The sequence below is a fragment of the Centruroides vittatus genome, unplaced genomic scaffold (genome assembly GCF_030686945.1).
Source record: "Centruroides vittatus isolate TY-2023 unplaced genomic scaffold, ASM3068694v2 contig_502, whole genome shotgun sequence".
NCBI classification, from domain to species: domain Eukaryota; kingdom Metazoa; phylum Arthropoda; class Arachnida; order Scorpiones; family Buthidae; genus Centruroides; species Centruroides vittatus.
The window spans coordinates 19,220-38,203 of record NW_027122289.1 but is presented as its reverse complement, the minus strand read 5'-3'; the positions used below and the strand labels follow the sequence as shown (position 1 = coordinate 38,203).

The window sequence follows — 18,984 nt, the reverse complement described above, 5'->3', positions numbered from 1 at the left end:
ACAGCAAAAGATATCCCAAATAGATTAAATACCATGTCAATAAAATTTTAATCATGGATAAGGTTCTCATTCCATATACAATTGTTGACCACACCACAATTTTGTATGTTAAAACGTAAAAGTTAAGTATATAAAACTGTGGTGAGACCAGCAATCATGTATAGCACAGAAGTCTTTAAAAACAACTAACATGAACAGGAAAATTGCAGAAATGAAAATACTTTGATGGTTGTATGAAGTTATGACTAAATTAGAAATGAATATGTTACAGTCAAAACATGTTTTAACTAGTTGAAACTAGTTTTAACTCAAATTCATTTTTGACTAGCAGTAAATTCTAGTTTTAACTAGACAAAACGGGTTTTAACAAAGACATCCAGTATAAACTAGTTAAAACGCATCCTAACTAAAAACTGGTTTTGACTGCAACATATAGAGTGATTCGGGGTAAGATGGTAAGCGGGGGAAGATGCCTACTTTTTGATATTTTCAAACGGTGATATCAGATATTGTCATGTGTTTGTATGATGAATCGTTGGGCCAATATTGAGTGCGGAAAGCTGTAGTTGGCTACCATTGTCTCATTTTCTACATCTGAGAAAAATAAAAGCAAGATAAGAACGAAGTTTTTGTTGCAAAATATTTCTAGAATCATTTTAAAACTAAAAGTTAAAATAGAATTTATTAAAAATTGCAGAATTAATGTGTGATGTAGTTAAGGTTCTAAAGTTTCCATTGTGAGCTACCGCCGATCCTGATCAGACATGCTAGAACACGTGACTCCACTAGGCATCTTACCCCAACAAATGGGAAAGATGCCACATTTTTCTTGGGGTAACATGCCTATTTTTTGTTAATTGAATTCCAATATGCTTATTTTTAATAAATTTTTGTTTTCTTGTTTTATTGCAGGATATGCATAGAAATTATATAAGGACTTTTCAAAAAGGTTTTTGGACTGAAAAAAAGCTTTCAGCTAGCTGTAAAGCACGTTAGAATGGGCAGAAACTTAACAATACTCGTACTGTGCTGTTATACTTACTATGAAGTACATTGTACTACATATGCAATAAATTAAATTTGGTTAAGATATTTGAAAATTAATTTTATGCAATTATATTTGTTATCTTACCCAAACGGCATTTGGCATCTCACCCGGATACTTGGGGTGAGATGCCTAAAATGCCAGACAGTAAAAAAGCCGTCATTGCAAACACAATATACAATTATTTTTCATATACTCCAAAGTTTTATTTGAAAGACATGCTCAAGAATATGAAATTTTCGTTAGAGGCCTCCAAAATCCAAGTTATTGCTATAATTTCCTTCATAAGCAAAATGTTAGGCATCTTTCCCTGAATCACTACACATAACTTTATTTATTTCCCCCAAACATATTTATGTAGCTAAAATTAGTTTTAACTAATGTTAAAAGTTAAAACTAGTTTTATCTAAAATCAAAACATGTACAGCAGTAAATTAACTAGACAAAACAGGTTTTGTCTAGTTAAAACTAGAATTTACTGCTAGTCAAAAATGAATTTGAGTTAAAACTAGTTTTAACTAGACAAAACGGGTTTTAACAAAGACGTCCAGTATAAACTAGTTCCAACTAGTTAAAATGCGTTCTAACTAAAAACGGGTTTTGACCGTAACAAATATATAAGAGAGACTTGCCTAGAAAAAGTCAAAAAGCAAAAATGAAACGTTTCAGGCATATAGAAAAACAAACACTATGTGAGAAGGAAGGTTATAGCAAAGGAAACAAACAGGATTGACAAGAAAAGAGAAGAGAAATTCTCAAGAAAAATTGAAGAAATATGGTGTATAAAGATGCCAGAGAAAAGCAACTAAAGGAAGAATGAATAAAAGATGAATCACTGTGGCTAAAGTAGCCTCATTAAAAGCAGCAATTCCTAATAAAAACAGGCTAAGCTAAGCAAAAAAGAAGAAAAGCAACATTAAGGGTACAACTATGCAGACGCCAATTTAGAGTGAGCGAGAGGTTGCAAGCGATTTAGTTTTTGCAAAAGAAAACCACACACAAGCAAGAAGCAAGAAATAACCCTGGCGGGAGTGAATTTCTGGTTCTCGCACATATCTGACAAGGTTTTGATATTTATCATGTCTCGCCTCTTCTCGCCACATATTCTTGCTCACTCAGAAAATTTGCTCACTTGCGTCTGCATAGTCGCACCCTAAGTGTTTTTAAGATTTATTACTAATTAGAAAAACAAATATTCAAAATCATAATTTTAACCACAAGTGTCCTCCTCCCATTTTGCCATTCCATTAACGCTTCAAGACAAATTTACAACCATAGAAACACAAGCGCATGTTTAAAAACCTGACTAAAATCTGATAAATTCTCTCCTTATTAATTGTAACATAAACACATGCAAGATGTTTTATCCGAATTCTTCAATATATTAGAAAGTTTAATAAGTATAAATAAAATTTTAAAATTTATAACAGGATTCATTTTTTTACAGTCTATTGCCATTGTTATTTATTAAATATTACCACTCATTACTTTTTATTCTATATTTGTTTCTAAGTCACATGTTTCATCCTGGTGCTTTTTCGATAATTCATCAGAAAATAAGTCTTTAAACAACCCATCGTTATAACCCGGTAGTGATATAAATATGTTGAAAATATCCAGAATTTGTTCCGGAGTAACATCACCAAATCTTGTATATACAGCTAGACCATATTTTATGAAATGTGGCCCGCAATCAGGGATAAGTCTCCTGTAGAATAAATATTGTTATAAGTATACATATTTATAAAATATGGAAGCAAATGCGAAAATAAACTTACTCTAACGCAGGAAGTATTAACGACTTTCTCACCGAAAGATTAAGTCTGACAAAATAAATAAATTCGGCAAGCTTCTGTAATGTCATGTTGTCATTAAACACATCTTTTTTAGGTATTATCTTGATAAAATATAGATTTGAATCATCATAAAATGCCTGAAAACAACAATAAATCTAGTTTAAACAATATAAAAATTAGAAAAACTAATCATATAATATATTATACTTTTAATATGTTCCAGTGTAAAAGATCCAATATTCAATATTAGATATAAAAAAAAACTCTATAACCGATTTTTTAATTAATTACAACCGGATTATCTGCCCAATTAAAAAGCTAATTTAACAAGTAGATATTAAGTTTAATAGCTAATTATGAAATTAGCTATTAAACCTATTATGGGTAAGAGTCATGTGTAACTGGTATAACTGAGCTGATCATGTAGCCTATAATGTGCTGGTGCCTCATACTAATTAATACTAATAAACTTATTTTCTTAACTTGTAATAGAATTTTTAAATATAGTTTACATTAAGCAATGATTTTAGCAACGTGATGATTCAACTATATATTATTTATATACGAGAGGGTTTCAATAAGTAACGCCTTTTATTTTTTTAAGCAAAAGTGTTAATGCATATGGAAAATACAGAATATACGAAATGAAATATGTGGATTAGGCTACTTCTTGACATAAGAACCATTCAGGTTCAAGCACTTGTCCCAGCAGTTTCCCTGCTTGAAAATGCCTGTGCTGTAGAATGCTGTTTCCTGGCCATACAACAATCTGTGAACAGCCAATTTAACCTCCTCATTGGAATGGAACTTCTCTCTAGCCAGGAATTTTCTTCAAAGGACCAAACGGGACATCAAGCAATTTTTCCGATAGCATCTTCAAGCGAATGTGGTGGTTACTTTGAATCGTTCAATCAACAGCAGTGACAGTTTGAGGTGAAGCTGCACTTACTGGACGACCTGACCTGTGCTTATCAATTACAGATTGACAACCATTTTTAAACATTCACACCATTGATGGATGTTTGAATTGTCCATGCAATCATCACCATACACTTTCTGCATTTTTGCATGAATTTGTTCGCATTTCTTGCCCCTTGCCCATAGAAAACGAATAATGCTTCGGTGCTCTTTTCTTTCCATTTGTCAGAAATATCTGACAGGCAACACAATCGTTCCTATTGTGCAATAGTGTTGCCAGAAATTCAAACTTCATTTACTATATTCACGTTTTTGTGTACACATTAAAATGTTTGTTTAATAATATAAAAGGCATTACTTATTGAAACACCTTCATAATTTCTTACTCATTGATGAAAATCTGTGGTTCTGACCCAGACTCAAACCAATCTTTCAGAGCAACAGGCTGGTGCTTTCATTGACTTGGCCACCTGATCAGTGTTGTGGAGTCAGAGTTGTCAGAGTTGGTTGTTTTAAGACAAAGTCAGAGTCGGTAAAATTTTTCTGATTCCAGTGACTCTGACCTTGCAAATGTGAAATGTAAAAATATCTTTTAATTAGTAAGTAAAGAAATTTCTTAAAAAACAGACACTGATAAATTTAGATATCAAAAAGATATTTATCTACAAAGGCCATTTCACACCAAATTTTCATACATATTGCACACAATGTGCTCTATACTTTAAATTAATAGAAGCTATTTTCTTGCACATTAACCGTCAGTACAAAATTAACTATTCCCATAGTAGTCGGAGCAAGAGAAACTATTTTAAAGGCCAATTTATTGTGTCATTCATCAAACCATTACTTTTACATTTTATTGTATTTCATTTGTTTTCATTAAAATAATTAAATTTAAATCAATTTTTTATAATTAACTAACTAAACTGGAATTCTTTTGGCTAATTAAGATGTAGTATGTTTCTTTATGTACTCGAAATAAAACCTTGGAAAACTTTACAAATACTATTTTATTTTATACAAGAGACTTCAGCATCTTTGGGTTTTGGCATCCACAAAAAGTCTTGGAAACAATCCCCACAGATACTAAAAGACGATTATATATTTAAAAAGCCTTTGTGACAAGAAATGAAGACTGCCATACGATCCAATTTTCTAAGCAATAAATTAATGATAAGCAAGAGACCAGAAAATTAACATGTGGGCATTAAACTTTGTACAAATATCACTATAAATACATTGGTATAAATACATCAGATAGCTAATTAGAAAAGCCTTTCTGTCCTTAAAATTATTATTATTTAAAGTCGTCTATGTGGACGTTATTTATTAATAGGACCTTGTACTGGTGTATAGGCACAGTAATGAGAGCTAATTCAGTAAAAATTTCTTTATTTTATCACCTGTAGTAGCAATATCCGCAAATGTGTTTTTCCAAATATATTCTCTTAAACAGGAATTTATTAACAGCATTAAAAAACTTGATTAGGTGATAGAGAGCACGAATTAAGTTTACACGAAGCAGCAAAACTTAAATTATGCAGATAAAATATTTTGAAAAAGTACTTAATTTGCATAATATCTTTAAATCTTCGGTAATAAAGGTTTCTTACCCTTATCATAGGAGGTTAGATTTGGAAATTTATTACCGAAGATTTAAAGATATTATGCAAATTAAGTACTTTTTCAAAATATTTTATCTGCATAATTTAAGTTTTGCTGCTTCGTGTAAACTTAATTCGTGCTCTCTATCACCTAATCAAGTTTTTTAATGCTGTTAATAAATTCCTGTTTAAGAGAATATATTTGGAAAAACACATTTGCGGATATTGCTACTACAGGTGATAAAATAAAGAAATTTTTACTGAATTAGCTCTCATTACTGTGCCTATACACCAGTACAAGATCCTATTAATAAATAACGTCCACGTAGACGACTTTAAATAACATCAGATAGCTCTTTAAGGCTACACATAGGCAAAAGCAACCAGTTCCGTTCTACAATTACACGGAGGAGCACATTCCTGCGTGGATTCTCAAGATTATACAAAGGGGACCTAAGTATATCCCCCACTGCGTGATACCGGTGCCTCAGATGCGGTCTTGGTGATCCTAGCGGTGCTCAAGAACTGTCAAGGTGCCACCAAATTCCCAAGTATGGAGCTTTCCATCATTTCAACACTCACTTCTCAAAAGCATTCCATGAGTGACAACAGTATCTTTGTGAACAGCCACTTTGTAAGGCGGTACTTGGAGACAACCAATGTATTTATGGCGATATTTGTATGAAGTTTAACGCCCACATGTTAATTTTCTGGTCTCTTGCTTATCCAATGGTCCGCATGAAGTCCAACCATCGTTACAGTTAATAAATTAATGTTTAAAAATATTCATAAATTATATTTCTATATTTCTAATTCAAAATATTTTATAATGATAATAATAATAATAATAATAATAATGTTACCCTTTTCCTTTTCTTATTTTTGAAAATAGTGAAAAAATGTTCTTTTGGTATCTAAAAAATCAAGAAAAAATGACTTTTAATTAAAAAACCAAATAAAATTTATGTATATTATTATAAATTTTAAATACTTTTTTGATTTTGCTGTATGTGTATTATATTCCAGTTAGAAAATAACACAGAACATATTCTAAACAAGAAAAAAGAACCTCCAATTCTTCTTGAAAAATATTTGGAAGTTGTCGTTATATAGAACCAAACTGGCCAAACTGGCTTTTAAGCTGCAAGTGGCTCTTCTAAACCTTAACTATGGCTCTTGTATAGCCTACTTATACAGATCTTTTTATAAACTTAACTTTATATATACAATATTGTTCTAATAGAGAATGCAGATCTCAATATTTCTGATAAGCAATATATGGCACCTATTGTAAGGTGTCCTAAGGTATAAACATACCTTAGGATATCTTATAATAGTTATATTAAAGCCAAACAGAACCAAACTATTGTCGTAACGTATCAGGCTATTTTTCTGCTACTATTAATAATTAAATTAAGTTAGAATTAAATTCAACAATTTAGAATAATTTGGAAGTAAGAACAACCCACACCAGGATGCAAACCTGCAACTTCTATTTATTGCGTAGATGTGTTATCAGGTTTGTCGCCTGGAGTTTTGTCCGGTCTTACTTCCAGACCTGTTAATTTGAGGGAGATCACTTGCTGTATAACTGGGAATGACTTTGTACCAAAATATATCCCAAGATAATTCAGCATTTTAATGATTTTATTTGTAGTATGTGTCAGAATTGATTGTTTATACATGTATAAAATATATTATATTAATTGTAAGCACTTTTTTGCTATGGAAAATATTTAACAACAGATAAAAATCAGTTTTTAAATCAAATTTAAACTTCTTTCTTTAGAATGGTAAATTTTTATAGCTCAAACACACACAAACTCTTAATGATTCAAGATGATACGTTTATAGCTCGAAAGCATAGATTTCTACAAGTTTATGTTCCAAGAACAATTTGAATTGGATTTGTATTTGAAGAACTGCTTAACGAGAATGTCATATAAACAAAAGTGTTTTAAACTTTGTTTCTGAATTGTTAGCAGAAATATTGCAAGGAGAAAAAGAAGGTGTATGTTTCCAGTAGAATAGTTTCAGTTTATTAAAACTAAAACATCGATTGCCAAAAATACACTGGGTGAAAGTACTTAGATAGACATACAAATCACCAAAAATCAAAAAATAAAAGAAATTTAATGTAAAAACAAACATTTTCCACTGTTTCGAACAGTCATCTTCAAATTTCTAAAATTGAACAGAATAGAACAGGGGTGGCCAACAAGTCGATCGCGATCGCCGAGCCAATTTTGACCAATCGCTCACAATGTCTTGACTTAATGTATTATATTTGTAACCGAACGCAACAGTATGCATGCAGTTATGACTCGACTCATAGGCAGTGCACTTCGTACTGAAACATAGTGTATAAACACACCGTATGTTTCTATATTCAACGGTTGACTCAACGATGAGAAGAAAACGTTTCTAAACAGACTGTTGAGTTCTCCGTTGAAACTAGTGACGTCAGTGCTGTTTCACCGTTGAGCTCAACAGTCTCAATGACCTGAAAGACCATTGAGTATTCAACGAACTAACATGGTGGCTTCCACAAAAAAGTAAATTTTGCTTATAGAAACTATTCATTCGCTCTTGCTGTGGATGCTGTAATAGCAGACAGATTAATGAATGATCTGTATATAATAAAACATGTGATTGCACAATTACATTGGATAATTTGGTCAATATTGAAATATTAAGATTTTTTCATTTGTCCAAAATTGATTATGATCGATATTTGGCCCTCTAAGTCTTCCTAATGATATAAATATTCCAGAAATTAATTAAAATTATTAAAGAAAGACTCAGTATACTAGAAAATGATACAGATAAGGGTTCATTTGAATAAAAGGATTTATTCAAATACTGGTTAAGAGAGTTACTTTAATTATTTAGCAAAAAAGTCACAATTGTTGCCTTCTCCTTAATTAAGTCGACCGTCATAAAAAGTGCCCTTTCAACGAAAACATTTATTTTTTCTACAAAACTTGACATCAGATCGTTCAACAGAGGGACTCAACGGAGAATTCACCGTTGAGTCAACCGTTGAATATAGAAACGTAAGGATAATATGTATTTCACATCTCCCCTCCCCACTTAGACTATACCTATGACAACAAGTCGATCACGACACATTTTCAAGATAAAAAGTAGATCTTATGTACACAAAAGTTGGCCACCCATGGAATAGAATACATATTTCATTCTATTTTAAATATGTATTCTATTTGATTTTAAAAACCTAAAGATGGCCATTCAAAAAAAAAAAAAAAAATATAGAAAATGTTTGTTTTTATATTAAATTTCTTGTTCTTTGCTGGTTTTTGATTTGTGTGTTAATCTTAAAACTAAAATTAAAGCTATAAGAATATAGGCTGGCCATAATTAAAGTTTCTTTTTCAGAGCAATCTGTAACTGTAATCAATAAGAGAATTGACACCAAACTTTGTATACAGACAATGCAAAGGACACAGAATAGGATTTTGCAAAAAAAAATTAAGTTCAAAAACTTCTGCTAGTGAACACTTTCACATATATGGTTCAGAGTATAGTTTATCTTGGAAATGTTGCAATTTTAGCAACTTAAAGATTTACACTACATGTATAAAACATCACTGGAGACAGTTCTGATAAGCTATGAACACATCCTATGTTCGTCGGCTTCAAACTTCATCACAAGCTATGTTCATCACCTTTAAATTTTACACCTAAACAATGGGCATACACTGAACAACGTTAATTACATCGGCAAACAGCTTCTACAGAAGGTACAGAACATCCCTTAAGGAACTAATAGATGCATTTTTGTACTTTTATTTGGTGTATTTTACTGTAACATACTTCCTAACAAAATTTTTGAACTAAATTTTACTTTGCAAAATCCTTTTCCACATCCTTTGCATAGTATGTATATAAATATTCGGTGTCAGTCTGCTTATTGGTTACAGCTACAGACTGCTCTGAATAAGTAAACTTTAATTACAGCCACCTGCATAATACTTAAAACTGAAACTGAAGAACACGATTGAAACATTGTTATTTCTCAGGTATTGAAATAAAAAAATAGATTTCAAGGTTCTTATTTTCCATATAAATACAGTGAACTCCCATATGACATGCTCTCCTATAATGCAAATTCATATAACATGATGAATATGTTGCAACTAGTACTCAATTAAGAGTTAGATGTTTGTATATACATATATATATATATATATAATATATACATATATATATATTGCTTAAGCTCATTGCAAATCCACAATATACATTTTATTAATTATTAATAGATTCAATTTCTATTAAAGTATTCTTAAAAAACAACGAGCATTTAAAACTTACCTTTTCTATTAATTCAATGTCAAAAAACAACTGATATAGCACTGAAACTTGGCGATACTTCAAAAAATTATCCTTTGGTCCAGCAATCATATACTGTAATAATATTTTTAAAATTAAATTATAGTTTATTTTAAGTATGAAAAAATATTAAACGTGTTACATACTGCATATTCTTTTCCTGATACAAACATTAAAAACTCAACTCTTCCCAATCTGTATATAGAATTTTCACATTCCAGAGAATAAATCATTCTTCTCAAAAAGTAATTTTTATCAAATGGCAGAATTAAAAACATTTTTAATGGAGATTCTGAAAAAACAAATTTAAAAGCTTTTGCTTTAACAGAATGGATATACACGGTCTTCCAAAACAAATTCTACCATTTTAAATGACTGTAATTATGTTAATTATTATCCGAGACATATGAGATGTATACCAATCAATAGAGTTACTATCCAAGTTTCATCTCCCATTCGCATTTGAACACTTTTGTTTACTGTCTCTAGGAAGCTTCTCGTAAACAAAATGTAAAAAGAATTTAAGTGTAGCCGATGTGTGCCGTACAACACAAGGAGCATGCACTGAGAAATTTTAATGGGTAAATGTGAAACTTGGAATGTTTTCCAATGCCATTATGATGTTTTCAAATAATAATATTTTAAACTGTAGCATTCTTTTTGAAAGACCCTGTATATAGATATTTATATAAACATAAAACGCTACTTTGATTAAAACACCGTTGCTTTCATTTAAAGTAATGCTGGAAAAATGCACAAGTTGTTGCCCTACATTTTGCAGAATAGAAAATTTAAAGCAATATATTGCACTATTGACATATTGCTACATGCCTTTAGGAATAAATGAATTTTTAAAAAATAATGTTTATACATAAGTCTGATCATATTTCTTCTCATCTGTGAGTGAAAAAATTAATTTATGCCATATAAAACCTATTTTTGAAGTCATTATTTCATATCAGTTTTGTTTTCTTTTTTCAAAAGTATAGTATGAACAATAATATACAGGGTGGGCCAGCGAAAACGAAACGGCAGAGTGTTCGTGTTCGTCCAAGCAAAGCGCTTGGACAGGTCGATCTTTTGCTCGAGGGGACATCTTTTGCAATAAAGTTTTTGCGATTCTGAATACAAAAGACAACAAAAAATTTTAAAAACTCATTTATTTTGTATTAACTAAACAAACATTTATTTCGAAAAAAATGTTTGTTTAGTTAATATTCAGAATCGCAAAAACTTTATTGCAAAAGATGTCCCCTCGAGAGTAAAATCGACCTGTCCGAGCGCTTTGCTTGGACGAACACGAACACTCTGCCGTTTCGTTTTCGCTGGCCCACCCTGTATATTTCACTCAATAGGAACAACCAAATGGCTGAGATGATTAAGACATCAATCTGATTAAATCCAGATTGTAAAAAACCTTAAGAATATTTTGGGGTAGTGTGACCGGACATCTCAAGAATCCTCTTTCACCACTCAATCAGTGAACCCGGTTGAACTTATGATGAACAGGAAAAAGATACCTCTTAATGCCCAAAGGCAGAGTCAATAACATCATCTCAACAGAAAAAGATCAGAACAGTTAACTGATTTGAGAATTCAAACCAAACATTATATGAAGAAACATATTTTATACCCTAAAAACATTTCAGAAATGACTAAGTAATCATTTCTCAGCTTTCCTTTCTAGGGTCGATCTTGATGTTTTTCTTACTGTAATAGTCTTGATAAATCTATAATCTACTCCTGAAAACTCGGAACCCAAATTATTTGAAATTTATATAAAACACGGAAATAAATTAGTTTTATAAAAATTATTTTAAAACAAACCTTCATTCCATTTCCTAATTTTTGCACCTTCTATGATTTGTGACAGGTTATTCTCACTCTCGCTATCTTCGGGTATCTTAAACATCCGATAGAAATCTTTATTAATTAACTGTACTTTACCAGGATAAAGCTCAGATAATTCCTACAGAAAAAAAAAAAGTTATTAAATTTTAAAGTAATAATGTTTAATGAAAGAGAATCAATGTATTTAGATCTTTAATAATTAAATTATCAAATAACAGAAATATTTTCTATGATTTTCCAAATGCTCCATCAGATTATTTATCAGGTTACATTAAGGCTAATTTAATACTTAGATATAAAGCAATTTGGCTAGAGGCAGTGTCGTAACTAGCCTTTTATGCACCCGGTGCAAGCATCTGTAACTACACCCCAAAACTATGACCCAAAACTTGGTCCAGGTCATTTCTGTGCCCCCCCAGGGTCTACACCCTGTGCCTGGGCACCGCTCTAGTTACAGTACTGGCTAGAGGTAGGCAGTTAGGCTGCCATTGTGATAAATTTAAGGGTCATTCAAATGTAATGTCACCAATTTCAAGTCCTTTCAGATAATTGCAGAAGTTTTCGTAATGAAACCAAATTAATTCCAGAAAATATTCTAAACTGAAAATGTTAATAACAATCATACATACTAACCAATAAATGAGGCAAAAACACCCTATTATCTTCAATAAGTTTCAGTTGAGAAACTCCACTTTCAAGAAGAGCTTTACTAAGTATCCCAAAACCTTAAAAAATTAAGAAAATGATCTTCAAACTTCATTATTATAATTGTAATAATATTAATATTACATAAGAAAATCATCCTACCTGGATTAATTTCTACAATAAGAGCATCTTCCTTGGGTAAATCTGAACTGATATTTTGTAAAACAAGTTCTATAAAAATTTGTTACTTTTAAACGTGATCCAATCTTTAAAAATGTTTAATTTAACACTAATAAAAAAATATATTTAAATTATTACCGACTACGTCATCGTGTATTACATAGGTGCAGTTTTTATAACGTTTATCTATGTATGGATTATCTTCGTTCTTCTTCAATATATCTGTATATTTCTCAGCTACTATTTTATGTTTTAATATAGCATTTTTTGCTTTTTGTTTATGTAAAACATTGCTTACATTTAAATATCTTTTTACGGGATTCCACGGATAAAATTTATTGGAAAAATCCCACGCAAATCTTAATCGTACTTGTCGAATAAATCTCCATTTATAATACGTGTTCAGTGCCATTCTTCAAATTCTGAAATTATATATTATATAACAATTAAAATATCTTTTAAATATTTGTGTTGACATAATATGTTAAATTAAATGCCAATTATATCAATATGTTTAATGTAAGTTAATGATTAAAAATACAGGATCTACCAAAAAGAATTCTATCATTTTCAATTATTATAATTATATTAATTATTATCTAAGAACATTATAATGTACATTAAAGCATTTGAAAACTTTCCATTTGCCCATTATAACTTCTCAATGCATGCACCTCATGCCATACAGCACACATCTGACTGATACTGAAATTCTCCTACATTCACTACAGCATATCCATTGTTACTCCTCCCATAGCAGCCACAATTCTACAACTCCCGAAGATTACTCATGTTGCACAAGGAACGAGCGATTCCAACTTTGCAAACTGCAAAATACAAAACTTCTCTTCTGCCGCAGAATCGCCATTTTCGTTTATGGAGCTTCCTAGAGACGGTAAACAAAAATGTTCAAATGCAAATGGGACACGAAACTTGGCTAGTAACTCTATTGATCGGTGTAAGTCTCATACTTTCCAGATAATAATTAACATAATTATTACAGTAATTTAAAATGGTAGCATTCATTCTGTATGGAATAAGTATATGAAATCCGTTTCCAAGCGTTAAATTAAAAAAAAACATGAAACAATAAAAGTTAATGATAAATTATTGAAATCAGTCATATTTTTATTTACTATCAGTTTAAAACATAAAAATATCACTTCAAAATATTTTAAAACATAAAATAAGATAAATGTCTTCCATGTTCATCTTTACAAACTTATCAAAAACACTTCAGGAACAATGTTATCATAGTGTAGTTCCTGTGTTAACATTGAATCTGTTACATTCAGCTGGTATTCTCCTGGACTTACTTGAGTTTAAACCACTGTTTATCATGTTAATACAACACATGAGATTCACATCTAAAATGCTAACAGTAAGAATTAAAGAATACAGGTATGACATCACCAAAATGAAATTAATCACGGAAATATCAGCCATTGCTCCGAAAGAGGACAACTTCATATAGTAGGAGAAAGCTGAGGTCATCAGACAGGTCCACAAGAAAAGGAGAGTAAAGTGTGCAAAGATATGCAAGGCTTCGAATGAGAATGTATCAATAGAAAAGATGCTGCCAGGATCTCAAAACATGAAAGTATGCAATCAGAGACACAGGTGGGACTTATAGGAGGCAAAGTAGTGGACTAACAATGGAGCATATCTATATATATATATCATAAATATCCTGCATCACATATATTTTTAATATATTTTAAATGTTAATAATAACTTAATTTAATTTTGTTCCAAAAGATATCATCTGCAATGCATTTAAATAATTAGAATGTGTGTTTCAAATTTTATGTTTGATTTGGAAAACCTAAAGAAGGGTTATGAATGAACCCAAAATATTTGCTTAAAGGAAAGGACTCAGTGCTGGAGTAAATGAAAGGTTAGTTCTTGAAATCATTTGACTAATATTGAGATTAAAATTTGCAAAAAAAATTCAATTTAAATTTATTTTGTTGTCTTTTCTTTTAATCTAACACCTGGAAAATGGGTTATGTAGTATGTTATTAAAAGTACAAAATGTCCTCTAATTTATTTTAAATTTTAATATGAGGCTACCTAATCCAATCATTTTTCCATTTCTAACTCTTTTCAACCTGTGAGCATTATGAAAGCTTTTTCTTTTCCATACTCATTGTAGATTTAGAGGGAACAATGGGGCAACCAGATGGTAAGGACAACACCCAACAGACTACACATGGAAAATTTCTAGGAGTTGCTTACCTAGATGTGACCCTAGACCCCAGCAACAGGATGATGTCTTAATTGCCTCGCTTATCTAGCATCTACATAAATTATTTTAATTATGAATCTCCTCTTAATGAAACTATATTGAATCTATTATCAAATGAATAGTCATAACATCAAAGAAAACGAATCAATAATTTTTATTTTCCAATACTTTTGAATAGCTTTCATTTGAAAGGGAATAATAGATAAAAAAACAATTTCAAATATATGAACACAATCTTATCTGCAAGACAGAATAAATTATAATTATTAATTTTTATGAACATATACTAAATCTACGGGAAATTAAAGTTTGATTTGAAGTATCATATTTATTTCTGGCCTAAGCCACATAAAATGTAAAGTGTAAACTGATAACAGCAAACATTTATCAAGTATAGAAGTTTTTAAGCTCATCTTCATTATAATCTGGTTCAGTTAATTCAGTACCTTCTTTCATTTACTTTAGTTTAATTATATGAATCAATATTGCATAATAATTTGTGTTAAGACATATAATACAACAATCAGTTATTAAAATATTTTAGCTTCTGACTAGCTGACCCGGCCACGCGTTGTTGTGGCTCAAAATGTATCTATTATAAATGTATAACACTTCCCCCGTGGGGGGAATTTCAAAAAATCCCTTCTTAGTGTACATTCTCTTGACGTACCCTATTAAAACGCAATCAAAAACGCATCTAAAATAGTATAATAAAAGCCGAGTTCTGAACAGTAAGCCTTAATCCCGTCACTTTTCCCGCTGGGGAATATCGAAAAATCCCTTTTTAGTGTATATTCTGTTGACGTAACCTATTAAAACGCAATTAAAAACGCAAAAAACCGCATGTAAAATAGTATAATAGAAGCCGAGTCCTTCACGGTAAGCCTTAATCCCGTCCATCTCCCCCCACTGGAGGGAATTTCGACATGTATATTATATAAAAACACGTGCGTATTGGAATGCAACGTTGTGTCAAAATTTCAAAGGAATCGGTAGGAACAAACGAACGTTATATTTTATTTATATAGATAGATAGAAAATGATCTGCTTCAGTCCATTCTCACAGAAAAGCAAACTTAGGTCGTCGGAAGTTAGCGCCATCTGTTGGACATAAAAGCCTTAATCCATATATAAATATATTTTTGAAAGGGGGAAATGGTGTAGGGGTATGAAAAATAGATAGTAGCCGATTCTCAGACCTACTGAATATGCATATAAAATTTGGTAAAAATCGGTAAAGCCGTTTCGGAGGAGTAAGGTAACTAACATTGTGACACGAGAATTTTATATATAAGATAATTATTTTAATTTCTTATTTTGTAGTAAATTAATAACTTTTATGCTAAATTAAGTTAGAATATTACGTTTACCATAACAAATTTCCCGTCTTCCTACATTTTTCTTTGTCTACATTCCAAGACACATTCAAAGTATTGATGAGTGCTATCTATATATAAAAATATAATGATCAATACAATTCAAGAAGAAAATGGATTTTAAGTATAAAAAAATTTGAATTTTTTATTTTTAAATTAATATTTGAATCAATGGAAGACATTTATTTATAATGGTAGAGCTATATTATTTACTTTACTTGAATATTTGTAACAATTAAGGAATCCGAGTAAGGTTTAGGAGACCATAATATGATCTCTTAAACCTTAATTGGATTCCTTGATACAGAGGCATCAGCTACATTTACAGATCATGAGTTGAAAAATCATATGAAAGTCAAAATAAATTATTACAAAAGCTAAAAATATTATTTCAATTACCTGAATTGATGACAACCTTTACACTTTTCCAGCAATAAAACATTTTACTGCTAGAAAAGTGAGAAGGTTGTGAATTCAGGTAATTAAAAAACTATATCTCTCTGATTTATATGACAAATTTGATTTATTCCTAATGAACTGTAAACATAGATATATTATGTTCCAATTTATAATATAAAATGTTAATTTTAATTACAATCTACTGTAAATTTTAATAAATTGTAATTTAGTTGTTTCAAGCTGAGTCTTTACATTTTAATAATAATATATTCTATAGGCTCCTTGCCTGTAAGTTTTGTGATACTGGTGGTAAAACAATGAACTTTGTTTTACCTAAAGGTTAACTCTTGAGGTAAAACAATGAACTTTGTAGTTACTAACAACAAGTTACAACTGAGTTATAACTGAACTAACATGACAAATTTGAAGAATTTTTCCTCTGGAATAAAGAGAGAAAATATTTGTAGTATGGTAAGATGTATTATCATAATTCTTACAGTAATACCATAGAGGCAGTTTTTATTTTTTACTGAATAAAAAGACAGACCTAGATAAAAGAAAAGCATGGAGAAATATTGCTTTACTTTTATTTATTTGTCTTCATTGATTATAAAAGCATTTCTAAGTTTTGATGAACATTTATAATTCCCAATAATGTTTAGCACTGTCTCTGGTAATGCCATCTCCAGAACAGCATAGCCATGGCATTTTTGGCTTCACTATAAAGATAATATCTGAAAGTTTTCAATCAGTATTCTGTATTTGGATCAGCTGGGGATGTGTGTTGGGTTTGTTTTCCATATCTTATTGTTCTTGTTCCAAAAATGCGGCCGAGTCTTGTTGTCTGTATGTATTCCCTTTTTAAAATTGCTGATTTGCTCCAAGCTTGTAATAAACTTTTTCTTCTTCATTAATAAAAAAGTAAGACCTTTAATAAATGCCCTTTGCTCATGCTGGCCTCTACTAAGAAGTCTTGCTCTGCATGAGCAAAAGGCATTTATCATTTTCCATTGACCATTAAGATGAAAAAATAATACATAATACCATTAAGTTAACATGTTTATGTTGATTCTTTTATGAGTTCTCTTAATTCCTATGTTGACAGCAAATCTTGCAGGTACTTTTGCAATAAACAATAAAAGAATTTAAAAAATTTTTGCTTTAATATTTTTATTCTTAAAATAAAACATACACTTTTATTAAAAAATATATCATTACAAATACATTTTTACCTTTTCATTTCCTTTGAGCAACTTGTAATGAAATTTGATAGCTAGTTTTATGTACAGTACATGAATTTGTGAAATAATTTACCAAAAACTGTCTATTTTTGAATGTTTTGAGTAACATTATGAAAATGGCCTGTTTCTTTTAATTTTTTCCTGCTCTAATATCCAGATTTTATACAAATGAAAACTCATCCTAAAAATGATGGAAATAAAATCATATTACAGCTACTTAAACACATGTTTGTGAACTACATTTTTCAAATTTCCACCATAGCACCATCAGATTTAGGCAGGAGGCATTTATAGCTTGCCAGAGATGGATTAAGACATGAATTCAATTTTATATACCTGTATGTTAAAGAATCAAAAGATCATGTGTACCGACAACTGAACAAAAAAAAATTTAGCAACGAGTTGCATAACTTTCCCGGCTTTTATGAGATCCTGGTTTAAAAATAACATTTGTGTTACTAATCAAAAAAAATAACTAAACTGTATGTGTTGCCATCTATTATGGAATCTTGTCATAAAAACTTTATATATTTTTGAATATAAAATAGCAAAGACTTAGTTTTCAGGGTAGAGATACCGAGATAAATTTTATAAAACACTATACATGCTAACAAGTATTATACTTCATTAAGTCTGAGATACCCCTCATGAGATATACCGCATGACCACCCTCCATCCATCCCTCGGCCTTTCACAACCAAAATTTAATAGCATCGATACCTCATATACAGACTACTTTTCGCAGTGCAGTGCAGTGCAGTGCCAAATTTCGTTTCTTTATCTTCACTCCGTCCTGAAATATTAACCCTTTCTGTAACCAACAGCTTTATTGGTATTTCTTGTGTAAGTTACCCGTTGCAATAATGATCACACATCAAAATAATAGTCACGTGTATAGAAAATCTGTATTGTTATCCGATATTATACCTAATCCAAGGAAATTTTATAATTAAAAAAACATAAACTAGATTAAATAACTACATTTTAAAATGTACTACAGTGTATTAACGTTTTCGAACGAACCGTATAATAGTAAACATAACAAAAACATTTTTACCTCGTACTCACCGGGCGCAGCCATGTTGAAACGATTAAACTGCCACCTGTTCTGTACAACAATCTTTAAAATATTTTAATAAAATGTATATTACAGTCAAACCTGTTTTTATGCGGTATTTTTTTGTGCGATTTTTTCTTTGTGCGATATAGTTGGCGACTAATCTCATGCGTTTTGTCATGTCTCACGTTGACTTATTATAGGTAAATAAACTTATTATAGCATAAATGAACTTATTATAGTAATATTATTGCATGAATATGCGAAA

General features: G+C 30.5%; 1 protein-coding gene across 1 annotated transcript; it reads right to left on the bottom strand.

The window, feature by feature from the left end:
- Positions 1-344: 344 nt before the first annotated feature.
- Positions 345-18,732, bottom strand: mtTFB2 (mitochondrial transcription factor B2). The gene is made up of 12 exons (XM_067273938.1): positions 18,717-18,732; positions 16,014-16,090; positions 12,534-12,817; positions 12,378-12,446; positions 12,204-12,295; positions 11,547-11,688; positions 9,866-10,011; positions 9,702-9,794; positions 6,227-6,277; positions 2,824-2,978; positions 2,534-2,753; positions 345-594 (listed from the first exon to the last, which is right to left on the bottom strand). Exons 3-11 carry the CDS (start codon positions 12,805-12,807, stop codon positions 2,537-2,539), a joined length of 1,239 nt encoding a protein of 412 aa, XP_067130039.1. The 5' UTR covers positions 12,808-12,817; positions 16,014-16,090; positions 18,717-18,732; the 3' UTR covers positions 345-594; positions 2,534-2,536.
- Between the last annotated feature and the right edge of the window lie 252 nt (positions 18,733-18,984).